Raw genomic sequence first — 23,962 nt, forward strand, 5'->3', positions numbered from 1 at the left:
GTGGTGGCACGAGGGAATGGGTGCTGGAAATGTTTTATATTGCCAAAGCAAATGGATCTCCAGTTATCCAATAAGTTTCTTCTAAGGCATGGTGCAAGATCCATACTAACTTTTACAATGGCCAAGGACACAATTACATCTTGGTGACTGACTATTTCAATAAATTTTCTTTTGTATGACAAAATAAGAATGCCACTTGTGCAATTGTGGTTGACATATTAACTGTTATATTAGGTATCTTTAATTTATCTCAAAAAGTGTGTTCTCTGAGTTCATTCTTTCAAAACATGCAGGAACTGGGGTGTTCAACATATTATCCCTTCTCCTCTCAGTTGAATGATCTCACACAACGCACTACTTCTGTGAAATCCATGATTATTAAATGTCAAGGCATTTGGAGGGCTAAGTTAGTCTGTGTGCTATTCCTTTAGAAGAGTTTCCCCTCTCCAACAGCTGTCATAATTGGGAGACAATGCTTCTCGTCACCTAACCAGGCATGCACTACGCATTGTTCGAAAGTGACAGAACAGCAGGATGAATGAACATGCAGACCGTTATGCCAGCTTGAACCAAGACAAAACATATGCATTAGAGACATTCATTACAAAGATAGGGGTTCATGGAAATTTACTATGTTATCATGCCCAGCTTCAACACTCCATGCTCTTCCACCTAAACAGCAAGATATCCGACTCAATAGAACTCAACTAACTGTTGTAAATGTTACCTGGGCTAACACAGGTAAGAAAACCATCAAACAGCATCAGTAGTGGATACTTGGCCTTTAAAGTTTCAGAATTCCTTCAATTCCACAGCCATTCACAAGGATTGACAGATAGCAAGGGTAACATAAGGGTAATTACTATTTAAGAATGAGGAAGAGACAAAACAGGAAACTGTAGACCAGTTAACCTAAGATCAGTTGAAATCAAAACATTGGAATCTTTTATGACAAGTGTAGTAACAGGGCACTTAGAAAATTATAATATGATTAGATTGAATCAACACAAGTTTATGAAAGGTAAGTTGCACTTAACTAATTTATTAGGAGAGGTTTTGAAGTTATAACTATTATGATAGATGAAGGACAGTTAGTTAATACATATTTGGATTTTTAAAAAGCACTGAGTAAAGTGACACAGAAGTTATTACACAAAATGAGTGCTCTTGGCATTTCTAAGGTAGGGGGTGGATGTGGGTGGGATGCTCTTCGGATGTTCAATGTAGAGTTGATGGGCCAAATGGCCTGCTTCCACACTGCAGAGATTCTAGTATTATTGGGGGCAAGGATAAGGAATTACTTAATGCACAGAATGCAAATTGCAGTAATAAACATAAAAAGGATTGTTGTGTTTGTGATCTATAAACTTGTAAGACCTAGGAAGGATCTGTACTTGTGCCAGCTTTTTATAATCAATGTTAGTGATTTAGATGAGGGAGCTTAGTGTAATAATTCAAGTTTGTTGAGCAAGGTTAGTTGAAAAAATAAGCAATGAGGAGGTTGCAAAGGGTGACTAATGGATGCACAGACTGGGTCAGTGTGAATAAGCTTCAGATTTTTTAAAAAAATTATTCGCTAATGGGGTGTGGGCGTTGCTGGGTCAGCATTTATTCTCCACCCCTAGTTGCCCTTAAGAAGGTGGTGGTCATGAGTTGCCCTCGATCTTGCAGCGTCTGTGGAGAATTTAACAGAATTAATGTTTTGAATCTATTAGGACTTATCTTCAGAACTTGGAATTTTCCTCAGAACTCTGCCAGACCTGATTAATTTCTCCAGCACTTTCTGTTTTTGTATCAAAAACAAAATTCTTTCTCCTGCATGAAGGTACTCAAAAGACTCCAATCACTGTTAGTTATCTTCCATTCGCCTTGCTCTTCAAACCTCTTGTTTAAGGAGGAATAAAAACCTTCAAAGACAAGGACAAATTCTCAACCAACAAACAAAGAAAAACATGGGTGTGCAAGCAGCCTCATCTCAATGACAAAGAACTAAAAATGAATTGAAAAGTAGGAAAAGGGAACAACGCCAAATCTTTTGGTCCAGTCTGGTGTTTTTGTATTTTTCTTTTCTCATTTCTCCACACTTAATATCCATGTATTGTCTGATTGTATGTGTATCTGTTTGTGCGAAGGAGGAATTTATAAAGGGTAGAGTTTAAGTTACTGAGGTATAAGTTAGCAATTCACATTTCCTAATTGCCATTGGTTAAAGTTTGTAATATGCTGTTGTTTTCTTTAGCACAGGACTGGGAGCTTTGAATAGTTTGACTCAATACTTTCATGTTTGCGATGATTCCAGGAATAGTGAAACTTAATTTCCTGCACACTATTCCACAAAAATCCATAGCTGGTTGTTGACAATCACAGCTGACAATGGCCCTTATTACTTCATTTTCTCCGCTCCTTGCCACTTTTTATCACCATGTCCTCAAATTGGCAAATTTCAGATCAAAAGTTATAACCATTGTTATTGCATTTCCAACTCCTGGAATGTAATGAATGTAGAAACAAAAGGAACCGCTATCTACTTCCTCATATTTTCCATTCTTTTCTGAAAGAAAAGTCACATTTTCAGAGGCCTGCATGAACATAAAGTCCCTCACCAACTTCTATAGATGCACCATTGAAAGCGCACTGTCCAGATGCATAATGGCCAGGTATAGCAACTGCTCTGCCCAGGACCGTAAGAAACTACAGAAGGTGGTGTGCACAGCCTGAAACATGGTGGAAGCCAACCTTCCTCTGTGAACTCTATTTACACGGGTTGCTGCCATGGAAAGGCTACCAACATCATCAAAGACCCCTCCCACCCCAGTGATGGTCTCCTATAACCATTTCCTTCAGGCAGAAGACACAGAAATCTGAACACATGCACGAGCAAGTTCAGGTACAGCTTCAGACTGATAAATAGACTCTCTAGCCTCAAACAACGCTGTTCTTGCTAAAGTTGATCTCACCAAGCACACATCTTGTGCAAAATAACTAGTGCTTCTAAGCCTTTCTGATCTGTACATCCTTTGCTTGCTGTGATCTGCCTATACCACTCGTAAACAAAGCTTTTCACTGTATTACGGTGTACATGACAATAAATCAATCAATAAACCAATCAATCCATTGTACAAATGTGCAAAATTGACAGAAGAAGATTACCTCGTTCTCGAAACCAGCCTTTCACACAAATTCTAATTAGATTTTCATGGTCGAGAGATTTGTTCCCACTTCAGATGGTCATGTAATCTCCTAAGGGAGGCAAATAACCCAATGAAACAAAAAGGTTAGGGTCAATAGGGGGAAGAAACATTCCTATAATGTTTTTCTTTAAACCAAACTTAATTGAAACCAATCAAGAAAATCCTTGTGGACCATGCAGTTATCTTTTAATCACTTTGCCTTCTAAATGATTCTGTGATTGAATTTTTATGATTTTATGCTCCATCATTTCCACCCTTAATGATCCAAGAGCCATTCTATAAACTATAACATCCCGAGAATGGATAATGGTAGGGAGATGATGTATATCATGATTAAACAGTGACAATAACAGACAAATGCAGGAGTCTATGAAGACAGGATGGATTGGTCTGCTCACGAAAGATATCCTTACAGAAGACAGTATTGTGAACATTAGTGTAACTATCTGCAGAACTTACTAGAGTCACTTAGCAGTTACCTACAGATCACAAACCACCAGTAGAGACAAGGAGAGCCATTTGTTCAATGTTCAAAATAGAAGCCAAACCACAAACCTTGTGGCAATGCAAACCATAAACCAGCACAATAGATTTTTTTGAGAAGAGTTGTAAGAAAGCAAGGGCAGGCATTGCAAACAAACTGAAAATACCAAAAGATCCTAAGCCAGACAACAATTAATTAATTCCTAAATTATTTCACTAAGGGTACTGCCCCAGTAGCTCATTTTTTCTTCTTCTATTTCTGCTGACTTTCATTTGAAATTTCTTATATCCTGTACTCTGAAAAGTTGCCGATCCAATGATTTTATCCCGAAAGGAATCTCAGGCTCTTAACTAAAACTTCAGAATTAATGAAATAGCCTGCTGCTGTAGTTATATAGAAATTGCTCTCTGCAAAAAGTATTCTTATCAAATTGTTTGGGTATTCCGGCAAATCTTCAATTGCAAGCATTTTTTAATTTCATTCAGTAGTGGCTGAATTTTCCAAAGCCCTAAATGAAGTGGGCATGGCGAGTCAGTTTGGAAAATAAAGTGAGATTGGGAAAATGAGATTCTTGATGTTGAAAACGAAAGTCCAATGTTACGCCCAAGGTTTGAACGGTGAGATGAGAATCTAGTCAGTGAAAGGTGAGAGACTAATTTGCATGCATTTACATCTCACTCATATTGAATCTTGCCTCACTGATACACAGTCTCCACCTTGGACACCAGTCTCCATCATTTCAGGTTACAGTCCACAGCAGTAACAGGCAGTACTTCCCACTGAACACCACAACTGCTGTCACAGAGGATAAAATTGGACATGAACCAGCACCTCGCGGCACATCTCCAGATCATTTAGAATACATTTCTCCACTTCAACTGCCACGCTACTACACATGCAGGTACAAGCAACCATCTTATGGAATGGTCAAGGATGCATTTCACAGCTCCTTGATTGCTCTGTTAATATTCACTCACTTTGTGTCTACCTATGCTCAAAGCCCCTCTGCAAATGCCCTTGCTTGCCCTTTTGCACTTTTCAGAACTTACAGGTTCATAGTCTTTCTGTCTTGCAGTGAGTTAACACAGCCAGATTGTCATGGTTGTCAGCAGGGATCAGACAAGGGAGTGGACATGATGCTTTAACACATTATGCGACATCAATGTCACACCCATACTGTGTGTGAGCAGTTTATCTGGCAAACAGAAGGCATGTTCTTCACCCAAATGATAACATCTCAAAGTCGAAGGATGTCGTTCTCAGTCACATCTATCTTCAGTAAGAGGTCACCTGTACACTAAGTAAAGGACATTATCCAATCTCAATTCAGGGAGTTGCCCATGGTAATTGTGGTCTCCAGGATCATTCTGAAGACACAGTTCAACCAGTCCAAAGGTTACAAAATGTCGGTCAAGGAGATGCACAGAGACCAGTCAGCGTCTGTTCTCTCAAAGTTGGGGCTGTCCTTCAAATCAGTTGGTGTGGAGATGGATGAGCACAGCAGGCCAGGCAGTATCAAAGGAGCAGGATAGCTGACGTTTCAGGTCTGGACCCTTCTTTAGAAAAACCCGAAATGTCAGCTTTCCTGCTTCTCTGATGCTGTTTGGCCTGCTGTATTCATCCAGCTCCATACCTTGTTATCTCAGACTCCAGCATCGGCAGTTCCTACTATCTCTTGCAAGTTAATTGGGAGTGGTGTGCCATGGTCAGTCCAGGGGTTTTGCTCACTGAAAGTTAAGGAAAGTTTATCAGAGGCCACTGTTACGATAGGGACACTGTGGAAGTTAATGGTGGAGATTGGAGGCTCTATGCTTGGATTCAGAGGGCATAATAATTGTAAACAGGAGGAACTCAACATATATGGATGGGAAATAATAGAGCACAGGAGGGTAAGGGGAACAGCAAGGGAAGGTTCATCAACAGTTACTACTATCCTGGGTCTCGATGAGGGGGCAGAGGGCATGATATGTTTGGAATGACCGTGTGGATTGCATGGGATTCAAGGATTAAAATGTGGAATTTAATGAATTTAAATGGAGAATTTAAAGAAATTAGTTGGTTAGGAGCCATGCATTGACCTACTAAAAATCCTGGCAAATTTCACTCTCTCATTCAACATTACAAATCAGTCCAAACAATAGCTCTGAAACACAAATAATGTCAAGTAGGCTAGAAATATTCACTCTGGTTGGCAAAGTAGCATTCTCTTTCCTAGCCTGCAGGAGCTGCTAACTCCACACCTGACACCACAAACCAATCATACCATTTTCCAGTGTGTCATGCTGCCTTTCTTGGATACTTGTTGTTCTGGCCTCACTATTGGTGCTGAGCACCAGTGGCGAGAATGATGGAGTGTACATATATCCAGCAGGCACAAAGTTTGCTGAATTTGGGTCACCATGGCAGCCATCAACTTGTCCATGAAGGGAGACCCAAATGTGCACGTGGTGTTCCTGTGCAAATTTTAACGGCTGATGCCATGGGGTCACCTACTATCTAGGGCTGATGAAGTGCTTAGTCTTTGACAGCCCTCCGTGCACCTGCAATTTAGGGCATTTCTTCCTCAACCAGTTTCGAACAGTGATGTTCTCACCAGGGTATGTGACCAATTCTATAGTAGCCAACATACCCACCGAGGAGTAGATATCTGAATTTGTTCAGAGGTTAGGGTTCCCTTGAGAGATCTATGCCTTTTTCCTCAGAAATGGAGGAATAAATAATGTCTGGACAGTTGGTCCGTTCATGGATGTCACTTGTCTCTTCAGGAAGTGAGAGAGAAAATGAGTTATAAAACAGGATTAGAAGTAGAAGATAGATTCACGGTGGTGGTAATGGGAGAGCAGTGAAGCATTTGACAATGTATCTCACTTGGTTATAGGGACATGGAGGTCTCAGCATCACCACATGAGTGGACACAGCCCTCTCCAACCAGAGCAAGGGTTCAAACCTTGTGGAAGGCAAAGAGAAGGAAAATGGGCACTTACCATCCATGTGTCCATCCTCTTGGCGGTTATTTTCTCCTGGAATGAGACAAAGGGAGGAATTGAGGAATTGCAGATGGTTGACACAGCAGTTAGTTTTTGTGCAGGCGGGGGATAAGTGGTAAGATTTCCTGAGTGAGCGATTAAGCAGTGCAAAGGGCGTAGAGGCAATACAAGTCTGAAACGTTGAAAATGGGCGAATACGAATGAGAGGAAATGCTGTACTGCGTTGGAGTCAGTGGAAGACTGTGAGCTTTGGTGGAAAGTGGATGCAGTAGCGGAGCTAGAGAGAGTGTGAGGTAGTAGAAAGATAATGATGGCACCTATGTTTGCAGAGTACAGAGGGCCACTAACCTTCCTGGGACATTCTTCAAAGTGTGGACACAGCACTGAGTCAAGTTCCGACCAGACTGGCAGGGTCTGTTGTTGTGATCTCCTCTGCTCCAACCTGTCCACTAGGACCTCCACTAGCCTATCAGCTAATCTAGCAGCCAACATGTCTGTGTCATCCATCTTGGGACAGTTCTTCCCCCACCTCAATTGTGAAAATCTGTTCCTGACTGGCAGTTCTTGACTTGGTGCCCAACTAGGGTTTAAATAAGGCACTGCAGTGGTCAGGCCTTGGCAGTAATAAGTCCTTGAGTGCCGATGGGCGCACAATATTCCAAGCATGGCGCCATTGAGGCATATTGAGGTGAGCAGTGTAAAGTTGTGTCAGAAAATTTATTAGGCCTCATGGTGGGAAATTCTTCGTGAAACTCCAAGAAATTGACAATGTGCCAAGCTTTGATAAAACTCAATCCAGTATTTTTTTAAGAAAATCACTGTTAAAAACCGATAGAGTTGTAAAGGACAAGGTGTGCCAGAAGTCAAGACAAATCCACTCCAAAATGTTCTAACGCTGAATAGAATTATCAGACTATTCTTTATAAAGGAACGACAAAATAATTACAGTAGTCTCTGTTGGGCTCTGCCCCAGGTCATCGTAGTTGTGAGATTCTTGACATAGTTATTACACAAAAGTAATTGAAACTGCTTCCATTGTAGGGATGACATGGTGGCTCAGCAATTAGCACTGCTGCCTCACAGTGCTAGGGACCTGGGTTTGATTCCACCCTCGGGCAACTGACTGTGTGGCGTTTGTACATTTTCCCTGTGTCTGTATGGGTTTCCTCCATGTGGTCTGTTTTCCTCCCACTGTCCAAAGATGTGTAGGTTAGGTGGATTCGCCATGCTAAGCTGCCCATTGTGTCCAAAGATCTGTAAAATAGGTTGAGTAACCATGTGGAATGCAGAATTACAGCAACAGAGTTGGGATCTGGGTCCAGATGAGATCTTCTTTGGAGAGTTGGCGTGGACTCAATGGGCTGAATGGTCTGCTTCTACACTGTAAGGATTCTCTGATTGTCTTGCATATAGTTTTTGTTTTCCCAGATGAGCTGCAATCTGAGGCTAAAACATCTTTTTTTGACAGGGAAAGCCATGCATAAACTTCAAATGCAAGTACTCCTGATGGACAGTTACCAAACATTTAGAACCTAGGATGAGGCTAAAAGCAGGGAAAATAAGCTTGGGGGACAAAATGACAAATGAACAGATAGAAAAGAAACAGAAAATATTTAAAATGGTGAAAAATGTACTTTTATAATATTTTATACACGTATAGAAATATATGGTGAAATATTTTTTGCTGAAAAGCAAGGCCAAATTAGCCAACAATGAAAGACAATAGTTAAATCAAGAGGTAGGAATGACATTAAAATTACACACCAAATTCTTAAAGACCTGAGAAGAGGATAACTGAACAAAATACAAGGCGGTTAGGGAAGAAAATTATGAAGCAATCAAAGCAATAAAATTACAATATCCAGAAATGTTAATGTTTTATCTAACAGTCTGAAATGATCAAGGAATAAAAATGAAGAAATACTGTAGACTCTTAATAACAAAAGAAAAATCAAGATAAAGCCATAAGGGACCCACAAATTGAACACGCAGGTAATGACAAAAATGTGGAATTGTTACCTTGCTTCAGTATTTGCTGCACATTAATTGTGGCAAGACATTTGAAAAAGAAATCAAAAAGATATAAGAACATTTCATATCGGATAAAGCTTCTGGTCACAGGGATTATGTCTATGTATATTGTAAGAGCTCACATGCATCCAATTTTAACTGTTAAGTCCTTCACCTAGCTTCTTGTAGAGCATTGGAGGTGGTGGTGGGGGGCCTGGGGGGGTGGGGTCAAAAGTTGATTTTCATTTTGTAAATCTAAGATGCAAATAGACTGATGCACTTGGTGCATGGCTGTTGATGCAGAAGAACATTTAAGTATTTCTTTCTATGATAAGAAATTCTTGGTAAGGGGGGTTATGCCCCACATTGAGTTCAGCACCTTTCACTTGACTTTGTAGCCACCTTTGGCAAAGTGAAGCTGTTAACACATTGAAGTGTGGCCTCCTTTCTTCTGCATAGCAGCAGCAGACCCCAAAATGGTTGCTGTCTGCTTTTGCCACTCATGCTGAGTAGGCAGCTCCAGCCTCCTGCTTATGTTTGACAACAGTAATTAAAAACCAAGCTTTCTTATGATTGGAAATGAATACTTACATCATGCCAAATGTACAATGCAGATAAGGTGTGGGATCAGGACCAGGAATTGCCCTAGCATTGATTTCCAACCCTGGATCAATAGTCAACCTCATGGTTTCATTATCTGTCCTTCGGGAGCTTCTCATAGCCCAATGACAAATTACCAATCAAACAGCTAGTTTTGAGATGTGTTTTCTATAGATCAACCCTATCATTCCCTCCTTTGACTTTATGCCTTCATTTCTTTTTCAGACTATGTTAACAGCAATCTCGATGAGTGCAATTGCTACCAATGGTGTTGTACCAGGTATGTATACCCCTGTTTACAATTGTGAATTGACATTGACGAATTAATAGAAGGATGCATGGTTGAACATCTAAAAGAAGGGAGACGTATCAAAGTGTATGAATGATGTATGAACATGATATGTGGACTCTCTTGCACTCCTTCCTCTCTGGCTGTTTTAAGTCAAATGTGAATCGCTGACAAATTCAAAATACAGAGTTCATTGTGATCATAAAGCATTACCTCAGAGAATTAACTTTGCAATAGTGCAACATGATTTCATCCTTTTATTCATTAATCTCCCAGCATTAAAGAAAATGGGAGGGGATTGCATTACCTCACTTGTTGCGCTTTCGGTACTGTTTACAAGAATGGTTGATATTCAGTCAGCGACTTCTGCTTCAACTCATTCCACAAAGAACAGCTCACAACTGACATTGGGAATTACGAAAAAGAGTTTTTATTTATGTATTCGTGGAATGTCAGCATCACTGGTTCAGCTATTATTTATCGCTTGCTGCCTAATTTTCTTTGAGAATATGGTACTGAATTGCCTTGACTTGCTGTAGTCCATGGGTTGTAAGTACATACACAATGTTGTTAAGAAGGGATTTGCACGATTTTGACCTAGCAAGAGTGAAAGAACAGCTATATAGTTTCAAATATAGTTTCATCCAATGCCCAGGATAGAGGATTACATCAGGGTCCAGAATCTTGGACTGAAGCTCTAGGGGGAGCCGCTGTGCTTGAGTTAGAGGCAATGGCCCTGTGCTCACCTTGATGTTATGGAGGCAGTGCTTGTGTTAGGGGCTGAGTACCAGATCCTATGATTTCTGTCCCTGGGCCTGGTTTCATCTCCAACTAATGTCCCTTTATTTTTAATGGCTTTGCCACTGTCATCATTGGTAGCAATGTACATCATCTACAAGATGCATTGCATAACTTAACAAGGCTCCTCGAGAACATGCTCCAAAACTATGATCTCCACTACCTTGAAGGACAATGGCTGCAGATGCATGGAACACTACCACCTACAAGTTTCCTTCCAAGCTTCCACCATTTTGATATGGAAATATACCACTGTTCCTTCAGTGTCATTGGGTTGAAACCCTGGTTTTCCCTCCCTCACATCTCTGGATGTTCCTGCAACCCAAGAATGGCAGCAATTCAAGAAGGCAGCTTAGCACTATCAGGTAAGGATGATATATCTCCTTCTCTGTAGGATATTTGTGAACCAGACTTTCTGATTTGGACAATTGATATGGTCACCATTAGGCAGGAGCTCTTAATTCCCAGATTTTATGAAACTAAATTTGACCATGTTCCTTGGTGGGAGACTAGTCTAGGCTCCCAGAACATTAGCCTGGTCCTCTAGATTAATAGTCAAGTGACATAACCACTAATCTATCTTTCTCCTTAAGGAAAGGATTTATTTACATGGGATAATTGTTTCCATGCTATTGCATCAAATACTTAATGTGATTATTTTCATCTCATTTAACTGCTGAAGTATTCAAGCAGAAGAGGTTAATTCAACAGATATATAATTTATTTGGAAAGAGTATGAATGAGATTTGCCAGGATAATATCAGGGATGTAGAATTTCAGATTTGTAGCATGAAAGAAGTTTGAATCGTTCTACTTAATACTGTAGAGGAGGGAAAATTAGGTGGAGATTTATTACAGATGTTCAAAATTATGAGACGTTTTGCTAGAGCAAATGAAAAGGATCTGTTCAATTTGACAAGTGGATTAGTTACCAGAGAATAAATATTTAAGATAATGGAATTACATTACCCTGAATTGGTAATGCAAACAGATCCAGTAGTAACTTTCAGTAGAGAATTGGAAAGGTCTGAAAAGCAAAGATTTACCACGGTATATCAAAAAAAGAACTGGGGAAATTAAGTTAATTAGATAGCTTTTTCAAAAGGGCTAGCATAGATACATATGACTAAATAATACTCCCTGTAGTATAAGCTTCTCTGAGTCACATTTATTTTAAGGTTTTCTATGGATTTCAAAAGTAGAACCACCTTTATTGTTGCATGGACCTTCAGTTTAGGACTTTGATACTATATGAAGTAACTGAACAGGAATTTTCTGGTATCACTGTGGAACCTGCGAAAGCCTGGACAAAAATTGTTCTCAAACTCCCTGAACAAATTATTATCTACCTAATTTCCTGTGAAAGGAGGAGACACCGAGAAAATGTTTAAAAAGAGAATATTTCCTGACATTTCACACATGAAACTACAATTCTGTCATCCAAATTTGAACAATGGGCTGAGGTTTGGCAGGTGGAGCTTAATTTTGATAAATGTGAAGTGTTCCATTTCGGTAAAGTGAATAAGCGCAGGACTTATTCAGTTAATGGTAGAGCCCTGAGTAGTGGTGTTGAACAGAGAGACCTGGGTACACAAGTCTTTAAAAGTTGCATCACAGGTAGACAGTATGGTTAAGAAGGCATTTATCACACTTGCCTTCATTGATCAGATCATTGAGTGTAGGAGTTGGAAGATCATGTTGAGGTTATGCAGGATGTTGGTGAGGCCATTTTTGGAACACTGTGTATAGTTCTGGTCACCCTGCTATAGGCTGGATATTATGTAGGAGGTGATGGCCTAATGGTATTATCACTGAACTGTTAATTCAGAGACCCAAGTAATGTCCTGAGGATCTGGGTTCCAATCCCACTATGGCAGTTGGCAGAATTTGAATTCAATAAAAATCCAGAATTAAGAATTGTCAATGGTTGTAAAAATCCATCTGGTTCACTAATGTCCTATAGGGAAGGAAGCTGCCATCTGGTCTGGCCTACATGTGACTCCAGACACACAACCAATGTGGTTGAATCTTAACTGCTCTTTGGGCATTTAGGGAGGGGCAATAAGTGCCGGCCTAGCCAGTAAAACTTTCATTCTGTGAATGAATGAAAAACATTATTAAGTTGGAGAGGGTTCTGCAAAGATTTACCAGAATGTTGCTAGAACTGGGAGGTCTGAGTCATTGGGATAGGCTGGGACTTATTTCTCTGGGACACAGGAGGTTGAGGGATGACCTTATAGTGGTTTATAAAACTATGAGGGTCATAGATAAGGTGAATAGCAAAGATCTTTTCCTTAGAGAACTTTTAAATCTTGAAGGGCAACTTCTTCACACAGTGGCTGATTTGAATGTGGAATGAATTGCCAGAGGAAGTGATAGATGCAGGTACAGTTACAACATTGAAAAGACATTTGGACAGGTATGTTGATAGGGAACATTTAGAGCAAAATGGGCCAAACACAGGCAAGTCAGATTAGTTTCATTTGAGAAATTTGGTCAGCATGGACGAGTTGGATCGAAGGTCTGATTCAATGTTGCATGACTCAATGACTCTATTACAGTTAGTACTGTGCAAACTAACAATGTTTATCATTCCAAATAAACAGGAGTCGCTATGTTCCATTGAAATGTTTGTCATCCATGCCTATACATACCCTTAGGTTCTTTACTTCAGTTGTTAATAGGATGTTTGTGCCAAAATCTTTTTAAAAGTATTCAGGGCACATAGCATAAACAGCCTTTAATGAAAAAAAATACTCTCTTTATCTACCACTCTCTAATGAGAAGTCTACACCACAATTTGCTTCAAATACTCTAGTATTATATTTTTGACTAGTTCGGCCAAATGAGCTATTTCTGTGATATATAATGAATGCAATCCAATGTAAAGCCTGGACCATAGTTTCAGTGGTTTCAATAACTCAAGGCAAAGAACAATGCTGCCTGGTTCAAAGTTTAAATCATATAAATTGGAAATGTCACGCTTTGGACAGTGGGGAGATGATTACATATAACCTGACAGCATTGCACATGGATTCAAATTACTGGAAGCACTTTGAAGAACAGGCCTCTTTAGGCCTATCACCACTGTAATCTGATTTTCTGCATTAGTGCTGCTTCAGAAAGCAACACAAAGCAAATGTCGCTTGCTTTTGATTACAAGCCAGATGTGTTAGGGCCTTACTCTGTGAACATCTATCATAGTAATTGTCTAGAGAGCTTTAGAGATTATGAAATTGATTATTGCTGTTGTTGAAATAAAATTCAGATATAAATATGGGAATTTGAAACAGTTCGATTTCTGAAAAATCTCTAGCATTCTGCATATACTATGGTCCAAATGGCTATAGTGATTTAATAAGGTGTTGCATTTCTGACATTATCTACTCATAATTGTCCTTTACCGACGGGTCGCCACATCAATGCAGCTTAGAAATACTCTCTAGTATTAGCGAACTGTGAAAAATGAGTTGGGAGACAACAAGAGATTGTGAGCAATTTATTTATTTAATATTCAAAGTAGCCTTACACAGCAGATTGTGCTTTCAGTTTATTTTAAATACCTGTGGTGTAGCTGAGCAATGCTGAGAAATTAAAGGTTGTTCCCCGTAGCATGTTTGGGGAGAAGTTTGAATTTCCCTTCACACCCCACCAGCACCAGCCCCATCTGTCAAGTGCAAGGAAATTTATCACATATACCCAAACAGAGGTATTGTCACAAATCTCAAATATAATTGGTCCTCACCTGACTGTGCCCAGTAAGCTGCAGGCAGCAATCAAGTCCCCCACTGTAGCTGAGATAATAGGAACTGTAGATGCTGGAGAATCTGAGATAACAAGATGTAGAGCCGGATGAACACAGCAGGCCAATCTTAGGAGCAGGAAAGCTGATGTTTCAGGCCTAGACCCTTCTTCAGAAAAATGTCAGAAAAAAAAGCCCCCCACTGTAGCTCACTGGTTAGAATCTTGGAATTCTGGCTGGACTGATATCAAGTCTACCCACAGGTTAGTCCTGGGAAATTGTAGAGAAAGGGGAATTGTTACTGGAAATGAATGGGAGGACCCCTGCCCCTCTATAATTCGGGGAAAAATAGCTCATCTGCTTTTTCGCATGAGCTTCAGCAGTCCCTGAACAACTGGACAAAGCCTGAATACTGAAATTTTCATCCAGTTGGTGATTAATTTTGCATCAGGGTCCTAAAATTAATGTTACAGCTCATCTTAGTACACCCTGAAAGTCTAACACTCTATCAGAGAACACAGAAAATGGAACAGCACAGCATAGTACAGGCCCTTCGGCCCATGATGTTGTGCCTCCTGTTATCCTACTTTAAGATCAAACTGACCCGCATACCCTTCATTTTACTATCATCCATGTGCCTATCCAAGAGCCACTTAAATGCCCCTAATGTGTCTGACTCCACCAGCACTGCTGGCAGTACATTCCACGCACCCTCGGTTCTCTATATAAAGAATCTGCCTTTGACATCTCCCCTATGCCTTCCTCCAAACATCTTAATATTATGCCCTATCATGATAGTTATTTCCAGCCTGGGAAAAAGTCTCTGGCTATCCACTCTATCTTTGCCTCTCATCATCTTGTACACCTCTATCAAGTCACCGCTCAGAACAACCTACATGTTTGGAAGTCATGCAACTCCACTACAGGCAACCAACAGGAAAGCTCAGCTTCGATGACAAACCGAAATTGGTGTCCCTAACTCTAATTTTCTATCTTTAAAAAAAATGATTACAACAAAATGTAATTGTTCTTTCCTTTGGTTCTATATCCACTGTGCCTGGTGAAGAGAACTGGGTAAGAGAAGAGTTCTGTATTAATGCTGTGACTGCCATGTGACAGTCTGGATTCAATTTTAGCAGATGGAATCCATGCTTTAGATTCTGTTTCCTCATTTCTCATTTCTCATTTCTGATACCCAACTTCTAGAGAAGTAGTCGGGTGAACTAACTCTGAATGCCATGCCTTCCTCCTTTAAAACAATCCTTAAAGCCTATTCGTTTGATCAATCTTATGGTCATCTGACAAATATTCTCATATGTGACTTGGTACCATATTTTCTTTGTAATGCTTCTGTGAAGTACCTTGTGATTTTTAATCACCTTTTAATTGCATCCTTAATGAATGTTTTTGTTGTTAATTCTTGATTCAGCAGCAGAGATATACTTTGAAATATGCAAGAAAAGCCCCTCCTATTGTACAGCTTTTACCCTTAGATGTAATTTGTTCTTAGTGGTAAAAGGTACAGAGGACATCATTTCATATAATTAGTCAGTTTCTGAAGCATTATCATTGGAAACATAAGTCAAAGTAAAGGGAATATTTACAAAGCGTCTTTCTAGAACTCAGAACATCCTCAGCTTACAGCTAATGAAGCAGTTTTGAAATCTATTTGCTGCTGTCATATAGAAACATAGCCACCAATCAATGTGTAGCATGATTCCATGATCAAAAGTGTCATAATGATCTCATCATGTTTTGGTGGGTCTGTTAAGGGTTAGGAATGTCAGAGCAGGAGTAAACCATTCAGCTCCTTCACCCTGTTCTACCTTTCAATGAGATCATGGCTAATCTGTGGCCTAACTCCATATACCTGCCTTTTGACGCATAGAGAGTCATCGAGTCCTACAGCACAGAGAGAGGTCTGTCTGCGCAGACTTGTCCATGCCAACCAAAATGTCCAAACACAGTAACTCCACTTCCCTGCACTTAGCCCATATCCTTCTAAGCCTTTCCAATCCATGTATTTGCCCAGTGATAATGGGAACTTCAGATGCTGGAGAATCCAAGATAATAAAATTCTTTTAAATGTTGTTGAAGTGCCTGCCTCAACCACTTTGGCTGGCAGCTCATTCCATATGCGTAGCCCCTCTTTGTAAAATAGTTGCCCCTCAGGTTCCCATGTATTCTTTCCCCTCTTACCTTATACTGATGGCCTCTAGTCCTTGATTCCCCAACTCTGGGAAAGGGACTGAGTGCGTTCACCCTATCCATACCTCTCATGATCTTAAACACTTCGATAAAATACCCCTTTAGTCTCTACTCTCTAAAGAAAAATATCCTAACTTGCCAAACCTCTTCATTTAACTCAGCCTCTTAAGTCCTGATAAAATCGTTGTAAATTTCTTCTGCACTCTTCAGTTTAATAACATCCTTCCGATAGTAAGGTGACCGAAACTGAACACAATATCCAAGTATGGCTTCACTAACATCCTGTACAACTGCAACATAACTTCTCAACTTCTACACTCAGTGCCTTGACTGATGAAGGCCAGTGTATAAAAAGCCTTCTTCACTGCCCTGTCTACCTTTGACTCCACTTTCAGAAAACTGTGCACCTGAACTCCAAGGTCCCTCTCTTCCATTCCACTCCTTAAAGCCCTACCATTCACTGTGAACTTCCTACTTTGATTTGACTTTCCAAAATGTAACACCTCATCTATATTAAATTCCATTTGCCATTTCTTGGCCCACACTACAGCTGATCAAGATTCTCCTGCAATTTCTCACTGACTACAATACTGTCTGTTTTACTGTCATCCACAAGCTTACTAATCATGCCCTTTACATTCTCATCCAAACCATTGATATAGATAACAAACAGCAGTGGGCCCAACACTGGCCCCTGAGACACACCACTAGTCACAGGCCTCCAGCAATACAAGCACCCTTACACTATGACTCTCTGCTTCCTACCATCAAGCCAATGGGGTATCCAATTTTCCAACTGTCCCTAGATTCTATCTGATCTAGCCTTCCAGAGCAGCCTATCATGTAGAACCTTATGAAAGGCCTTACTGAAACCCATATAAACTATGTATACCACCCTGCCCTGATCAAATTTCCGGGTCGCTTCATCGAAGAACTCTAACACATTTGTGAGGCATGATGTCCCATGCACAAAGCCATGGTGACTATGCCTAATCAAACCCTGTCTTTCTAAATGCATGTATGCCTTATTCCTCAGAATCTTCTCAAGTAATTTAACTACCATAGATGTCATGCTTACTGGCCTATAATTCCCAGGTTTTTCTTTGCAGGCCTTCTTGAATAAGGGCACTACATTCGCTACCTTCAAGTCTTCCAGGACCCTGTCATTTGCTAATGATGGTGCAAATATATCAGCCAGGGGCCCTGCAATTTCTCCTGTCTTCTTGCAGGATTCTTGGATATTTCGGATCAGGACCGGGAGATTTATCCACCTTCATACATTCTAATATTTCCAACACCTCCTGTACTGTGAGAAGGACTGTCCCCAAGATATCGCCAATAACTTCCTCGAGTTGCCAGGTCTTCATGTCTTCCTTCATGGTAAACACAGAGGAGAAATACTCATTGAGGACCTTGCCCATCTCCTGCAGTTCCACACTTACATATCCTTAATGTCATTGCTTAACTAAAGGTATCTATCTCAGATTTAAAATTAACAACTGATCTTGCATCAACTGCTGTTTGTGGAAGACAGTTCCAAATCTCTACCATCCTTTGTGTGTAGAAGTGATTTCTAACATCTCTCCTGAATGATCTGGCCCTAATTTCTAGACTGTGTGAGAGCACTAAGGATAGTTCCCTTGCTCTACATTGAAATAATGGAACCTCTTCATGTTTGCCTATGAAGGAAGATGATGCTTCAGTTTAACATCTCACCAAGGAGACAATGGCTTTGGCAGTGCAGTACTCACCATGTCCTGCACTGTAGTGTTGACCAAAATCATACTTACGTCCACACTTACAATCTTCTAATTCAGATGTTACCAGCTGAGCCATTTAGATACCTTTTATGTCTTGAATCAGGTTGGGACTATCATCATGGATTATTACTACCTATTATCATTGGAGTCATACAAATTTATAATGAGCACCAGGAGTGCAGCAAAGTAACAGATCTGAAAACAAAATAAAGAGCTGCAGATGTTGAACATATGAAAGAAAAACAGAATTTGCGAAAGAAACTCAGCAGGTCTGGCAGCACCAATGAAGAGAAAGCAGAGTTAACATTTTGAGCCTGCTGACCCTTCTTCAGAACTGATCGTGGCTAGGAAATGATGATATTTATGTTGAAAGCAGGAGGTGCAGAGGAAAAGAAGTGAGAAAATAGGTGGAGATGGAACCAGAGAGAAAGAAAGACATTTAGGCAGACAGAGGTTTGGCTAATAGTGAGCTGGGGAAGGAGAAAAGTTGATAATGGAGACAATGAGTAGAAAAACAGGTTAGCTGTGCTGAAAGCAGCCCAAGTCATGACATAGCCTGGGATGTGGGTGTGGGTGTGGGTAAAGAGGCATAAAGCGTTCAGGCTCTAAAATTACTGAACTCGATATTGAGTCCTGAAGGCTGCAAAAGAAAATGAAATGCTGTTCTTCCATCTTGCACTGAGCCTCACTGGAGCACTGCAACAGGCCTGAGACAGAGTTGTTGGCATGGGAACATAGTGTTGTGCTGAAGAGGCAGGAAATGGGTCTTTTTACAGACCGACCATCATTACTCTGCAAAGCTGTCGCCCAGTCTGCATTTTGCCTCCCCAGTGTAGAGGACACCCAGGTGATCTGAAAATAGTTGCTGTTTGTTTTCTCTTGAGTTTTCCTGATGGATGATCATAGACAAACTTCCATGAAGTAGCCTGTAGGCCAATGGGTACTTTCATGCATTTATGGGGATGTCACTCAATGTTACAACAAATTTACAGCTCATTATCTTCACATTTCCCTCTGTCTCACCATATGTGCAGATAAAATTATACTTATAATTTCTATCAAGTTTGGTCAGTAAGCCCCATCTTTTTAAAATCTTGTTGACAAATAATCCCAGGATCAGTAACTCTCAATATATCCATCCAATAATTTGACAGTGATTCATTAGGTTTTTTACCCAGCTTCAATATTTTGCAGTTCCTGCTACATGTTATTTGCTCAGATATATTTTGTTTATGCTTGCCATAATTTAATCATAAGTTCATGCAATGAATGTTCTGATAAATTCAGAATGATTGTTCCTTATTCTGCTGATCTATCTCATTTAAATGTTTTGCTTAATCAATCAACAAATTTACAGCCTGCATCACGGAGCAGAAATGGAAAGAAATAAAGGAAGACTTGCATTTATATAGTGCCTTTTATAACCTCAGGCCATCCCAAAGTGATTTTGAAATAATAAGGCAATTTTCAAGAGTAGTGCTTGTCCTAATGTGAGGAAACATTAGTCTATGCTCAACAAGTTTCTACAAACAGTAATGTAATAATGAACAGATATCTTGTTCTTTAGTTATGTTGATTGTGAGATAAATTTTGCTCAGGAAACCATCTCTACTTTCCTTCAAAATAGTCTCATGAGATCTTTTGTGTTCATCTGAAAATATTGACAGCATCTCAGCTGAAAGGAGGCACCTTTAACAGTGCAGCATTCCCTCACTGCTGCAATGGGGGGTTAACTTAATTTCTTATTGCCTAGTCTCTGGAGAGGGACTTGAATGGATGTAAAGGCAAACCATGCTATCACTGTTCCATAGCAGTGCCCATCTAACCAGTGTTTGAAAAAGGAGACAGACTCTTAAAATTCTTGAGAACTGGTATGAAAATCGACTGCAATTTATGTTTATTAGTGTCCTTCCAACCTATTCCCAATTCAGCACAATTTGTTATGAGTAATGCCAAAGATTTCAATGCTATAGAGAAATTCGTTAAATAGTATCCTTCCAAAGGTCTTTTAGATGTCTAAGTGAACAAAGTCTAATCTACTTTCCTCATTCCCAGCATGGTGACCTCAATCAAAACCTCAATGAGACGTTTAAGACATATCCTCCTATATATGAAACCATGCTGGATGTCCTGAAATGTATCTCTTATCAAAACACACACATTGCATCTGTATTGATACCATTTGGTACCTTTCCTGCAAATGAACTAATGACCTACGTTCACCAGAGTCTATCTTATTATCTTTTTAAAGGCAGGAACTATATTACCCTCCTTTCAGTCTACAAGAATCATCCCAGTATTCAGTGTGCCATTACAAATATAGACCAGGAGCTCACACAGCAAGTGTCCCATAGTTGTGACTTCCATTAAGTGTTCTGTAGAACTTTCCAAACAGAGTCAGGCCAAAGGAGGTTTAACAGAATGAAGCAATTGTCTTATGAGAATAGATTTCTTCTTATTCATTCATGGGATGTTGGTGTCTCTGGCTGACCAGCAATTATTGTCTATTCTTAATTGCATTGAGAAGGTGGTGTGAGCTGCCTTCTTAAACCGATGTAGTCTATTTGGTGTAGCTTTACTCATGATGCCTTTCGGGAGGGAATTTCAGGATTTCGATCCAGCAACGGTGAAGCAACGGTGATATATTTCCAAGTCAGGATGGCGATTGGCTTGGAGGGGACATTGCAGTTAGCGCAGTTAGTTCTCATTTATCTGCTGCCTTTGTCCTTCTAGATGATGGTGATTGTGCATGTGGAAGATGCTGTTTTAGGAACCTTGGTACTTCCATAATGCATCTTATAAAAGGTGCATTTTGTTGACCGTGCATCAATGGTGGAGAAGGTGAGTATTTGTGCAAGTGACATCAGTCAAGTGGACCGCTTTGTCCTGGATGGCATCAAGCGTCTTGGAAATGTTGGAGCTGCATCCATTGAAGTAAGGAAGGAATATTCTGTCACACTCCTGAATTGTGCCTTGTAGATGGTGGACAGGCTTTGGGGTCCAGGGTTGAGTAACTCACAGCAGGATTCCTAACATCTGATGCGCTGTTATAGCTACAGTATTCACAAGGCTACTGCAGCTCAGTTTGTAGTCAATGGTTAACCCCAAGAGGTTGTAATTTGTGGATTCATGATGGCATTAGCAGCAAATGTCAAAGGCTGATGCTCAGATTCTCTCTTGCTGGAGATGGTCATTGCCTGATACATGTGTGGCATAACTTACCCCATGTCAACACAAGCCCGGATATTGTCCACATCAAGCTACATTTGGACAGATACTGCCTCAGTATCTGATGAGTCGCAAATGGTGCTGAACACTGTGCAATCATGAGCAAACATCTCCACTTCTAATGTTATGATAGAGAGTACATCAATGATGAAGCAGTTGAAGATGGTTGATCCAAGGACAATACTCTGAAGAACTCCCACCATGAGCTCCTCGAGCTGAGATGACTATCATACCACAAACACAACCGTCATCCATTTTTCTAGGTTATGACTCTTGTGGGTGGCATTGTGGCTCAGTAGTCAGCACTGCTGCCTCACAAAGGCTGGGACCCAGGTTCAATTCCACCCTTGCGCGACTATTTATGTGGAGTCTGCACATTCTCCTCATGTCTGTGTGGATCATTGCTCGGTGCTGCGGTTTCTTCCCATGGCCCAAAGATATGTAGGTTAGGTGGATTGGCCATGCTAAATTGCCCGTAGTGTTCAGGGATCTACAGACTAGGTGGAATAGCCATTGGCAATGCAGGGATGGGGTTGGGTATGGGTGGAATGTTCTTTGGCGGTTTGGTATGGACTTGATGGGCTGAATGTCCTGCTTCCATGCTGTAGGGGTTCTATGACTTGAACCAAAGGAGAATAATCCCTGATCCCACTTACTCGAGTCTTGCTATGTTGGACAGGCTGAGCTTGTTTCCACTGGAGATTAAGAGTGTGGGGTGATTTAATTGAAATTTACCCTGAATGGTCTTGACGTTGTGGACATGCGAAGGATAATTCCTCTCGTGGCTGAGTCTAGAACTAGAGAGCACTGTCTTAAAATTAAGCATCACCATTACAGAACAGAGATGAAAAGAATTTATTTTATCTGACATTGAGTGACTTTGGAAATCTACCTCAGATGATGGTGGAAGTGACAATATTTTTAAGGCAGATGTAATAGACTCTTGTTCAGCAAAAGTTTTAAATGTTATTGGGGTGGATGGGAATATAGAATTTGAAACACAAACAGATCGCCCACAACATTATTGAGTGACAAAGTTGGCTCCAGGCTGTCAAATGGTCTACTTGTGCTATTATTTTCAATTTTGTACGATTTCCCTTTGACTGCATTCTGAAAACCAGCTTGCTGCTGCATCGTGATACATCTTTACACTGTATATGTTCAAACTCTTATTGTAATTCATTTCCTGCCCTTTTACAAACAACGTTACAGTGCAGCTCTCTGCTTTCATCTGTCTTTTTGATAAACGGGAATCTCTAGTGTTTAATACATCTTATTTGCTTCCTAATTATCATTCAAATCATCTAAAAATGATGCATTTCTGTAATAAACATGGCTCCAATTTCAGTTCAATTGATTCAGGCCAGCTACAATATATAAATCTTTTTACAAATACAATTAAAATGCAATTTGAAAAATCATTACTCGCTCTAGCACATAGTCAGAAAGGAGCTGACTGAGTAAGCCTGTTTCGAGACAGACACCTTCCAGACAAAAAGGATGGTCAGAAACTTAGTATTCAGTGAGTAGCACTGTCGCTACAAATGTCAATGAATGCTGTTCAAATGTGCGAAAACATCAGTCAAATCAGGTCTATTTAGATGTATTCTTCACTGTAACTTGGATCTGTGGCTATCTGTTAGGAGTTGCTTCCAATCTGTTGCCATCTTTACCTGAAATGAGATGGAAACCCAGGTTTATTCAGTCACGATCAAAGGGTACATTCAGATCAGCCCATGGTTAGCTCTAGAGATGCCATTTTTAACTCCATTCCCCAGCTACCAGCTCCATCTCTCCAACCTGCGACTGCTTAAGAACATAAACAGGGTTTTTGCAGTTTTTGTGTCATGTCTGACCCCAAGGTGAACATCCAGCCCATCACAAAAACTGTATTTTCCAATCACTGTTGTCATGACATCATGGAGTCCTAGTGATGTATAGCACGGAAACAGAATTTTTGGACCACCAAATATCCTAAATTAATCTAGCCCCATTTACAAGCAATTGGCTCATTTCCCTCTAAACCCTTCCTATTCCTGTACCCATCCATGTGCCTGCTAAATATTGTAATGGTACCAGCTTCCAATACCTTCTCTGGCCGCTCATCACATACACGCACCACTCTCTGCATGGAAAAAGTTGACTCTTCAGTCCCTTTAAAATCTTTCCCCTTTCACCTTAAACCTATTCCCTCCAGTTCTGGACACCCCCTACCCTGAGTAAAAGACTTTGGCTATTCATCCCACTAATGTCCCTCATGATTTTATAGACCTCTTTAAATTCACCCCTCAACCTCTGAGACTTCAGAGAAAATAGCCCCAGCATACTCAGCCTCTGCCTATAGCTCAAACCCTCTAATCCTGGCAATATCCTTATAAATCTTCTCTGAACTCTTTCAAGTTTTGTAACATCTTTCCTATAGCAGGGAATCCAGAATTACACACAGTATTCCAAAAGTGGCCTAACCAATGTCCTTTGCAACCAGAATATGACATTCCAATTCTTGTACTCAATGCACAGACTAATAAAGACAAGCGTACCAAATGCTTTCTTTACTACACTGTCTACTTGTAACTCCAATTTCAAGGAGCTATGAATCCGCATTCCAAGGTCTCTTTGATCAACAACACTCCCCAGGGCCTTACCATTAAGTGTGTAAGTCCTG

General features: G+C 40.3%; 1 protein-coding gene across 4 annotated transcripts in view; it reads left to right on the forward strand.

Annotated features, from left to right (window-relative positions):
- Positions 1-23,962, forward strand: part of LOC125461393 (solute carrier family 12 member 5-like) — a 987,635-nt gene that overhangs the window by 789,585 nt on the left and 174,088 nt on the right. For all 4 annotated transcript variants that reach the window (XM_048550117.2, XM_059652837.1, XM_048550118.2 and 1 more), the window contains exon 5: positions 9,498-9,552. In XM_048550117.2, coding sequence (XP_048406074.1) covers positions 9,498-9,552 — 55 coding nt within the window. The remainder of the gene's footprint in view (positions 1-9,497; positions 9,553-23,962) is intronic.

The sequence above is a fragment of the Stegostoma tigrinum genome, chromosome 19 (genome assembly GCF_030684315.1).
Source record: "Stegostoma tigrinum isolate sSteTig4 chromosome 19, sSteTig4.hap1, whole genome shotgun sequence".
In the NCBI taxonomy this organism is placed as follows: Eukaryota; Metazoa; Chordata; class Chondrichthyes; order Orectolobiformes; family Stegostomatidae; genus Stegostoma; species Stegostoma tigrinum.